The sequence below is a fragment of the Carassius auratus genome, unplaced genomic scaffold (assembly GCF_003368295.1).
Source record: "Carassius auratus strain Wakin unplaced genomic scaffold, ASM336829v1 scaf_tig00215316, whole genome shotgun sequence".
NCBI lineage: Eukaryota > Metazoa > Chordata > Actinopteri > Cypriniformes > Cyprinidae > Carassius > Carassius auratus.
This window is the reverse complement of record NW_020528035.1, coordinates 1,313,239-1,323,836: the sequence shown is the minus strand read 5'-3', so window position 1 is coordinate 1,323,836 and position 10,598 is coordinate 1,313,239. Positions and strand designations below refer to the sequence as shown.

General features: G+C 36.3%; 1 protein-coding gene across 1 annotated transcript; it reads left to right on the top strand.

The window, feature by feature from the left end:
* The first annotated feature begins 703 nt into the window (after positions 1–703).
* Positions 704–5,876, top strand: mat2ab (methionine adenosyltransferase 2Ab). Its single transcript, XM_026260044.1, has 9 exons — positions 704–864; positions 2,019–2,096; positions 2,215–2,337; positions 2,864–2,976; positions 3,063–3,206; positions 3,304–3,522; positions 3,820–4,002; positions 4,100–4,233; positions 5,027–5,876. Exons 1-9 carry the CDS (start codon positions 771–773, stop codon positions 5,127–5,129), a joined length of 1,191 nt encoding a protein of 396 aa, XP_026115829.1. The 5' UTR covers positions 704–770; the 3' UTR covers positions 5,130–5,876.
* The last annotated feature ends 4,722 nt before the right edge of the window (positions 5,877–10,598 follow it).

Below are 10,598 nucleotides of genomic sequence, written 5' to 3'. Positions count from 1 at the left end.
TGTCACATGTATTTCATATCCATATGCCATGTTGTTTACATGATACTCCAGCGTTCTTCAAAGAATAAGATTACTTTGGTACCAATTGTTCAAAAAACAAGGTCATTTGCATACACATTTTGTTAATGCATGTAGTCTATTAGTGTGGCCTATTAAAGTGTGTGTTTAAGTTTTATGCCTTATGTCGATTACATAATACCCCAATTAACTTCAAAGACTATACCGTAGTACATGTCCAAAAACATGATAATCAGACAAACTTATGATTAATGTAGTACTACCCTATATATTATAGTAAGTGTTTCTGAAACCATAACAAGCAATGGTTAATGATGTCTTGGTTGTTATCAACAAGAGTTGCGCAAGAGGTTGTTCATATAGAGTTAATGGAACGATATTTATAAAGACTACCATAAAAGAAATGGTATGTATTTATATTTTTATGTGTGTCTGTGTAAATTTGTACCTTATTGATGTTTTCAAGTGTTATAACAGCACGTTGCGCAAGTTCATGGATTTCGCAGAAGATGCAATCCCATGCAAGTTTACGTCATCATGGCATAGTACCACACTGCACCACAGATTTCTGTGCCAAACCCCCCTCCGCGCGAAATGGTATCGTCCTGTCCCCTGAGAGGACGAATGAGTGCGGGCCCCTCATGACGTGAGGCGGGCCGCTCCATAAATACTCTCACGTTCCTCGGAGGGGTGACACTTTTCCTGCGTTTCACAAAAGGGTGTGCTGAAGTACTGCAAAAGAGAAACTAAAAATGATGAACGGAGAAATCAACGGTTTCCACAACTCTCTCATCGAGGAGGACTGCTTCTTGTTTACATCAGAGTCCGTTGGAGAGGGGCATCCAGGTAAAACGTCCAAACAAACTTTGGGCGACTTTACAGTATGCAACTTCGCTATTATATAACAGCACCTGTCTGCACGTTCGCACTGTACGGTCGAATTCTTCTTATGGCTTTTTTTCAAACCATATTTTTTTTTTACTATAACAACGTTGCATTAACTTTTGTTTGGACACATTTAAATTAATATAACTCAATGCTCAGATTAATTGAACGTTGGGTCTATGTTAACGTTACTCTGATGCGCTGTAGATTTGAAAACTTGGTGTCTATGGCTGTGTGTCAAAAACTAGTGAGCGGCCAAGTATTGAGCACAACAGTCGCCTTCAGTCTATCTTAAACACATGCACACTCATCTCAGCTAACACCGCAAACACCTCTCATGCCCATAAATATAGGCAGATCAGCAGGTTTTGAGACGCAGCCTCGCGCTACACGTGGGATCAAACATGGGGTCTGAGCGCAGACTCCGCCCACCGTGAAAACGACACTGCATTTGCCGCCCAAAAAAAAAAAGTCGCTGAAGTCATTATAGATTTGCATTGTTCAATGAGCCGTTTTAAATTGCAGTTTAGTTTTTAGTTCGTTGGAATTTATTTTTTATTTTTTGGACATTTCCTTTTTAATTTATTTTAGTTTCAGTTTAGCATTTGGTCCGTCAAAAATAAATAAAACAAGGAAGGTCTTTTGAATTTAAGAGGAACTGTATCTTTAGAATACAGAATAATGCTGGATCATTGCCAATATAAACTTTTGTATGAGCAAAATGTATATATAAATTTGCACATATAAATAAATGGCTGTTTAAAAAAGTTGTATATACCAAAACTCATAATTTATTCTTCAAATACTGGTCCTTTAAATGTGAACTATAAAGAGCACAGCTTTTTATCATTTAGTTTTACTAACTTTCATATTGTGCTGTTTTTAGTGTGTTGTTTGTGAAATAACCATGAACCATATACTTATTGGAAGTAAAAAAAAAATGAGTTACCTTAAATATATACCATATTTTCCTATATCTTATTTGTATAAGCAATGTAGTGTATTTGGTGCGAGTTCATTCTCAAGCACAACTGCTGGATAAAAAGCAAATGCAGTGTGGATTGTGACAAATATACAATAGAACAATAATTAATGTTCTTATTTTGATTGTACAGATAAGATATGTGACCAGATAAGTGATGCGGTGTTGGACGCTCACCTGAAGCAAGACCCAGATGCAAAAGTGGCTTGTGGTATGTTGATTTCTTCAGATTTTCTGAATTATTGAGCTTGCTTGAATAAGTGTCCTTTTCCAAAATCATGTATTGAATGTTTCATCGTCTTTTTTTTTTTTTTTTTTTTTTTTTTTAGAAACCGTAGCCAAGACTGGAATGATTTTGCTGGCAGGAGAGGTGACGTCTCGTGCTGTTGTTGACTATCAAAAAGTGGTCCGTGACACTATTAAACACATTGGCTATGACGACTCATCCAAGGGTTGGTTTGAGGATACATTTTATTATACATGCAATATACAGAATTTAACATTCAAAAGTTTGGAGTTGGCACGAGTTTTTGAAAGAAGTCTCTTCTGGTCACCAAGGCTGCATTTATTTAATCACAAATGCAGTAAAAACATTATGTGACTATATTATTACATATATTTGTATTTTAACTTTTTAATATAACTGTGATGCAAAACTGAATTTTCAGCTTCATTTACTTCAAAAATCATTCTAACACACTGATCAAGTATTATTTCTAATCATTATCAGTGTTGAAAACAGTTGTGCTGCTTCATATTTATGTAGCATTTTTCTCTTTGAATAAAGAGAACAGCATTTATTTGAAATAGAAATCTTTTAACATTATGTCTTGATAATGTTAATGCACCTATCTTGAAAAAAAGTGAAGTACTCCAAACCTTTGAAGAATTGTGTGGAGATTTTATTGTAATGTAACTGAAACCGGAGCAGATGAATGGCTAATAAACTCTTCCAAATGCTCTCTCTTTGACCCATAGGCTTCGATTATAAGACCTGTAATGTCCTGGTGGCTCTGGAGCAGCAGTCTCCAGACATCGCCCAGGGTGTTCATTTGGACCGCAATGAAGAGGATGTTGGGGCCGGCGACCAGGTAAGTCAGTGGCGTTCTAGAATTTTAAATGAATCTCTTTTAATAACATTTCAGTATTAATATTTTCTGTTTTGTGCTTCATTTAGGGTCTAATGTTCGGTTATGCCACTGATGAGACGGAGGAGTGCATGCCACTCACTATTGTGCTCGCACACAAACTTAATGCCAAGATGGCTGAACTGCGGCGTAACGGCACACTGCCCTGGCTCCGACCGGACTCCAAGACTCAGGTCTGCTGAACAGCATTTGAAACACAAAAATGTGTGAAATCGAGCTTGTATGTAGACTGCGTTTCCTGAACCGTGCGATGTGACTCTTTGAAAACAGGTTACTGTGCAGTACCGACAGGAGCGTGGCGCCATGCTCCCTGTGCGCGTCCACACTATTGTCGTCTCTGTGCAGCACGATGAAGACATCTGCCTTGATGAGATGCGTGATGCTCTGAAAGATAAAGTCATCAAATCTGTGGTGCCCTCTGTTTATCTGGACGACGATACCATTTATCACTTGCAGCCCAGTGGTCGCTTTGTCATCGGAGGCCCTCAGGTGCAGTACAAATAATGTTAGATACTTTTTCTATTTAGTTGTAGTAGTTTGTACTACATGTACACTGAATTTTTTTTTATTTTGAAGACATTTTAACTCAGAATATTTTAGTACATTTCACAAATAATTAAAAGAACTGGCTAGTAACACCGAAGTCTCACTAGCTAAAGTACATGACATGAATGTCAGTGTTCATCAGAGCGTCTGTTTTTGTTAAACTGCATGGAAACCAGTAGGGAATCAGTTTGACCAGAGTACCCAGATCTTTAACACAAATAGCTTTTTCTACTCGCGCAGGGTGATGCTGGCCTGACTGGTCGTAAGATTATTGTCGATACCTATGGAGGCTGGGGAGCCCATGGAGGAGGAGCTTTCTCTGGAAAGGACTACACCAAAGTGGACCGCTCTGCGGCGTACGCTGCCCGCTGGGTGGCCAAATCTCTAGTGAAGGCTAAACTGTGCAAGCGTGTTCTTGTGCAGGTAAGTTGGCCAGATATTTAGTGTTTTGCTCAGAAAGTATAATCCTTTGAATTTGAAGTTCATTCATAAATGAATGAAATTGTTGACAATGATGCAGGTTTCTTATGCCATCGGAGTGGCCCATCCTCTTTCCATTTCCATCTTCCACTATGGCACATCCCAGAAGAGTGAGCAGGAGCTGCTTAAAATTGTCAAGAAAAACTTTGACCTTCGTCCAGGAGTCATTGTGAGGTAACGGCTGCTCTCTTAACACATTAGCCTGAGATCGAAGCCTTTCATATTCCTTCATCTTTCTGCTTGAGAGTGAATCATTAATGTTTTTTCTGCTTCTGTCTGTGCTTCCTTTTTCTTTGGGTCTTTGCATCTCCTGATTTAATCACAAAGTTGTTCTAGCAATATCATTCAGCTGCTCCCAAGTAATTATTCAAGAAAAATAAAATTAAGAGCAAGAGACCAAACACGCAGTGAGCTACAGTACTGTTTAAACATTTCTGATCGCGCATAGAAAAGATGTTTTTTTTTTGTTTTTTTTGTCCCAACTTTTGAAATCCATTTAAACTTTTTTTTTATACTCTTAACATCATAGTAGAGAGATTATGCTTGTTGCAATGTTTTTGTACAGCATCATGAGTAATGTAATTTTTCACCACAAATTCCACATTAAACGGTGCACTTTACATCCCTGACACGCATCCTTCACAGGTTGATACTCTCATACGAGTATCCACTCTGCTTTGGATGTTGCCTTAGTTAGAAGGTAGCTGCAAGGTTTGGAACAGAGCCATCATGTTTCTTCTCTGGATTCAAAGTGGTTAGCTAGTGTTTGCTATCTATCAGACTTGATCTCTAATTTCATGCTGCAGTTTCTTTCTTCAGGCCAACTAGTGTGTGGGACGGTAAGTGAATGCTTCATCTCTTTTCTGGCTGGCTGGGTGTTCAACTGTGCACTTGATGTGTCCTCTACATGATAAATTCATGCAGTTGTATTTTGACCAGTCAATAATCCACGGCTGATGTGTTCTAGGGAGCTGGAGCTGAAGAAGCCAATATATCAGAAGACTGCTGCTTACGGCCACTTTGGCCGTGAATCGTTCTCTTGGGAAGTGCCCAAAAAGCTGCACTATTAAACCGTTTGTCAAGGTTTTTCCTCTCTAGGCCTGTTGGCGTATTCTACAGAGAAGCTCACATGGCTTACGGGGAGAAGTCTGGTTATTCTGGTACAAGTCACGCTGGTCCATCTTATTTAAGTCTTTTTCCTTTCATTTTCCCATTGTGTTGCATCACATATTTCATTTTTAGTCTTTTTGAGTTTTAAAGGTGATTTATGATTCATCAGCATTAGGATAAAGGAAGTGTACTACACGATTAACACATTAACATTAAAACACAAACTGGTTGGCCAGTATTAAATATGAATTGAATTTTATGCAGAATTACCAAGCCCTTCACCACTGTATCATAAGCATTCCCAAGTGTTTTAACCTTGTGTATTTATTTGTGCTGTCCTCTATGCACGTATTGAAATCTGTAATCTGGAGGTCAACTCTTACGCTGTATGTTGCTGTAACTTCTCTCTAGCGCTCTGTGGTTCCCAAGTGTCCTATAGAAAAACTTTGGGGACCCGGCCACAAGGAAGGTGGCTGCTGCGGTGCCATTTATTTTGGCCAACACTAATGCATGATTAGATGCTTGTTGTCTTTCTTCTTTCACAGTCTTTCCTTAAACAGAGGGATAGCAATTGGCTGGTGTTGTACAGAGAAACTAGCCTTGTTTACATGCATTCTCTCTCTCTCTCTCTCTCTCTCTCTCTGTCTATCGATCTACCTTCCTCCAGTTTTAATTTATTTTTAACAATAAAATGTTTTCTATTGTGGTTTAAGGTGTCATTGTCTTTTTTTTTACTCCCCTCTCTTTCCATTTAGAAATATATACATATTGGTATAACTGTTAACTGGTCTTGATCTTTTGGCCTTAGGAACTATGTTTGAATCAGACATATATATATATATATATATATATATATATGGTAATACAATTCCTGTTATTTTACTGCTGTTCCACTATGACCTCAAGAATAATCTGCAGCACTACGACTGTGTATAGCACAATGTCATAAATGTGCCAAAAAAAATTGTACAATGATGGCCAATTTGCTTATTTTATTGAAAGAAATGGTTTGAAATAAACACATTTTTCATTTTAGTAACCAGTGGCTCCCAAGTCATTTTGTACCTATGACAAGCCGTTTTTTTTTACATTTAATCCCATAAACATCTATTTTCATATCTATTTCATTAGGTACTACTGCTTATTCTTTAGCAACTAGTACCCTTTCAAAAGATACTAGCACTTATTAAATATTAGTTCTTATTTATTAGGTACTGGTACTCAATAATTAGATGCTAGTAAATAGACTCTAGTACTAATTTATTAGATAATAACACCTATAAAACATACACTACTTATTAAATACTAATACTTATTTCAATAGTGACAAGAAACCATGCTGTTAATAGGATCATATAGAATCATACATGGTACATATTTTCATTTACTAGTAATTGTTTATGTGCTACTACTTTTTTAAATACAAGATACTTGATTACATAATACTTTTTATTAGATATTTGTATTTATATATTATATATACATATATATTTAAAATAAAGTGTTATAAGTATAGTCCGAAATATTCATCTCAGGATGTAAACTTTCTTTGCTATGGGGTAAAAAGAAGTTTGAAATACCTGAGCAGTGGTATACTGTTAGCAAACATTTTGTTGTCAACCACACTGTTAAAACCAATGGCATTTTGAGGTTGCAAGTTGTAAAATTTTTGTTTTGATTCTGTCCCCCAAATTCCCCTGTTCAGTAATTCACAACCAGCGTATCTTAGTGGTCATGACTTGATAGGGTTCATCTTTATGAGCAGGAGTCAGCTGACCTGTGATCTGCGCTGTCTCAGCACATCGAGTTTCTTCTGTCCCTGCTCCAGCTGAATGATGTAGATTACAGTAGATACAGTGTTTCTCAGTCAATGAAAAATACACCTTTTTAGTGTACAGCTATGAATAATATGAGTTTCTATAGCTTTTATGTAGCTGATATTATGATAAGGATGAGTTTTTCCTTAATTTTTTTTTTTTCAAAATATATTGTAATAGCAATTCTTGTTTTTGTTAGCTTTTATTTTGCATTTGCTCATGTTAAAATATCTTCTCACTTGATAATTTAATATTTGCTTTAGGTGCTCATTGGTGAATCAATAGTTGCACCAGTCTCACTGGTGCTTCAGACAGTTGCATGTATGCAGAATCATATTCATATTTTGCTCTTCAGAAACGCAGCTCTACAGTTACACTGTACCAGTGAGCAACCATGAATAGCATGTGTGCTCAACTTACGTCTAGTGTGCTTATTTTCCAAATTTAAATATTAATCACTGAACACCCTGAAGTGTGTGTATCAGTTGCTTATATTTATATCTTGCATCATATCAGTGGCTTGTACAGTACTGATATCTTATGTGAAATAATATCTTATATATTTTAGTGAAAGTAAGTGTCAACTAAATGAAAGGTTAGATCATAAAGTGACAGGCAGCGTGTTAGGCCTAGTGCCTAGTGATGCATAAAAACAATATAGTTAGTCTTGGGAAACTAATTTTTTTTTTTTCTAAATCCACCTTTCGTGGAATATTATCACTTATTCCAGTGACAACTTTGAACTAAGTGAATGGAAATTATATTCTGACCTTCACAAACATCAGCTCCGTTTGGAAGTTTCACATACCAGCCGTTATTGCATCATCCACAGTTATCTGACAGCCTGAAGCCATGTGACAAAATAGGTGCAAGAACACACCGGATGAAATTTCCATTGGACTGAAAGGGGGTAATGCAGTAATGAAATAATACAATCAACAGGAAAAAACTAAACATGTAATCACTTGAATAAGACTCTCAATCAGAATTAAAAACACCTTCCGCACATGCAGTGCCTTGATGCATATGTTTACCAGAGCACTTTTATAATAAGATCTTTGATGTTAACATATAATTTACTTCTTACTACTATGCATATTTTTATTTACATCTTATGAACTGGAGGGGACTGGATATTTACTAAATATTTGCTAAAGACAAAAGCGTTAGCTTTATTTTAGATATCGTCAAGGCAAATACGAATTAAAAAATAGAAATAAAAATTAAATAACTAAAAGTTAAATAAAAATAAATAATAAGAAATACAAATAAAATAACAAAAAAATGCACAATTTAAAATAAATAATAAATGAATAAGTACATTTAATAATTTCATTCAAAAATGTTCCCTACACTCAACAGTCACATGCTTGCCTCGTGAGTCGTGACTGTAGCGGTAGGGTGTATATTGAGTTATGCTGAGAAAAAAACATGCTCATTAAAGAGCACTGACACACAGGTTAGGATGTCAAGAAGTAAATATCACTGCATGACGTCAAACTGGATTATGAGCAGCCAGAACAGGTGGAAAGACCGAAGCATTTGAATCTTTTACATGCACTATGGTGTCACCCAACTCAAGATCAAAATGTCTATCTATGAAATCACAAAGCATCAAATTACAAACATTTTAAACTAAAACGTCTTCAGGAAATGAAAAATGGAAATACAATATGCATTAAGTACTATTAATGCATATATTTATGAATACTATATCCTAAAAATAGTTTTTATATTCATTTTATTTCAGATTTTTGTTTAAAATTTTATTTAAAAATCTAAACATTATTTATTTTTTATTCAACAATATTTTAATGCAACAATTTAACTGCAAAAAAATATACTATGCACATATAAAATATGGTAAAAAGAGGAAAAGATCACATTTAGTATTAAAAATAACAGAGACACGTGCAGGGGTGTGTGTCAGACTCCTCACTGTCTTTGGTCTCTGAGCATCCAATCAGGACGTGGAGAGATGGGTGAGGTCTGTGGGCGGAGCTTGGACGCATGGGAATGTGTACATTTGTCGTCTCTCACACGAGAGGCGAGCACGCTCTCTGGGGGGAGGGAGTTGGGTGTTGGGTGTTGATCCAGTGCCATAGCCTCACCCCCTTGAAGGGCCTCTAACTCCCGTGGTAATGCCCCCCTTCTGTGGAATACTCTTACATAATCTTTGCACTAAAAACAAATGATGAAGTACCTCAGTTTTATAACTAACATTTTGGTGCGGGAAACTGTACCTGATCCCTCTAGCTCTAAGATCTGATTGGATGGCATAAGACCTTCAAAACGGTTGCCAATATATACATAACTGATCACACAGCAACTGAAATCCAAGTCGGTGCCTGCTAATCAAGGCTGCCCCTCCCTGACATACTGTAACATTACATTATGTAACTTTTGTTTGTTAAAAAAAAATTTTGTCAATAAAAATAAAAATAAATCTCTCACAAAAACCGCCCTAAAAACTCTAAATGTAAATCATTAGGCTATAGGTCTATCACATTTTATTTGGCTGAAGTCATACTTTTCCCTAAATATACTTTTCTTGATGTATAATGATTTATATTTTAGAGCTGTCAGGACAGATTTCACTGGAAACTATATCATATATAACCAGTGTGAGGGAAAGTTACTTTTAAAAGTAACGCATTACAATATTGCATTACTCCCTAAAAAATAAAATAATTACATTTCTTAGTTACTTTTAGGTACTTTTGCATTACTTTTTAAATATGAGCAGGGCTTGATTGTTTTTAATATAAGAAATTATTTTTATAGCAAATGTAAAAACCCTTTCACACCAAAAAGTGTAATGAATAAACCTCAGGCTAAAGTAAAAGTAAATGCACGTCTGTACTGTAGGAATAAGGTGTGAAAAGAACACTCTTCAGCAATAGAAAAACAAACAATGTAGCACAACTGTAGTCATCTAAAGTAATTTTTGCTTATTAGTATGGTTGAACTGGATCATTAAGGTCATGATGATCAAGTTCAGCAGCAAAGACATTAGTTAAAGGGGTCATACGATGCTTTTTTAAAGATCATTATTTGGTGTATTTGGTGTAACAGAATATGTTGACATGCTTCAATGTTCAAAAAACACATTATTTTTCAAATACTGTACATTATTGTAGGTCCTCTATGCCCAGCCTCTCTCAAACGCGTAGTTTTCTACAAAGTCCCTCCTGACAAGCACAGTCTGCTCTGATTGGCCAACTGATCCAGTGCATTGTGATTGGCTAAACACCGCAAGCACTAATCGGAAATGTAACGGCCATTTCCATAATCGCGAGCTTCATCTTTCAAAATAAATGTAAAGACAGTTAATAATGTCCTTAGTCTTACCATCGGTTCAAGCCCTAAAGGGGAACAGAGTCACTTGACAGACAGTGATGAAGCTTGTATGTGTTTGCAGTACACAAGCCACAGACGGATAAGACAAATGACTCCACTGTGTGACCCTCTCTCTCTCTTTCTCTCTCTCTTTCTCTCTCTCTCACACGAGAGAAGCATGCGAGGGGCAAAACTCTGCATTTGAACATTCAATAGCAAATACTTAAACTAAAAACAAAACACTTACAGTAGCTGATTCAGAAGCGCCAGTTT

Bases quoted from the DNA above. Each gene is read 5' to 3' on its own strand.
- mat2ab (XM_026260044.1), top strand. From the start codon at position 771: ATGATGAACGGAGAAATCAACGGTTTCCACAACTCTCTCATCGAGGAG. The intron at 2,097-2,214 runs GTATGTTGATTT...TTTTTTTTTTAG, and splicing joins AGATGCAAAAGTGGCTTGTG to AAACCGTAGCCAAGACTGGA. The intron at 3,207-3,303 runs GTCTGCTGAACA...CTTTGAAAACAG, and splicing joins GACCGGACTCCAAGACTCAG to GTTACTGTGCAGTACCGACA.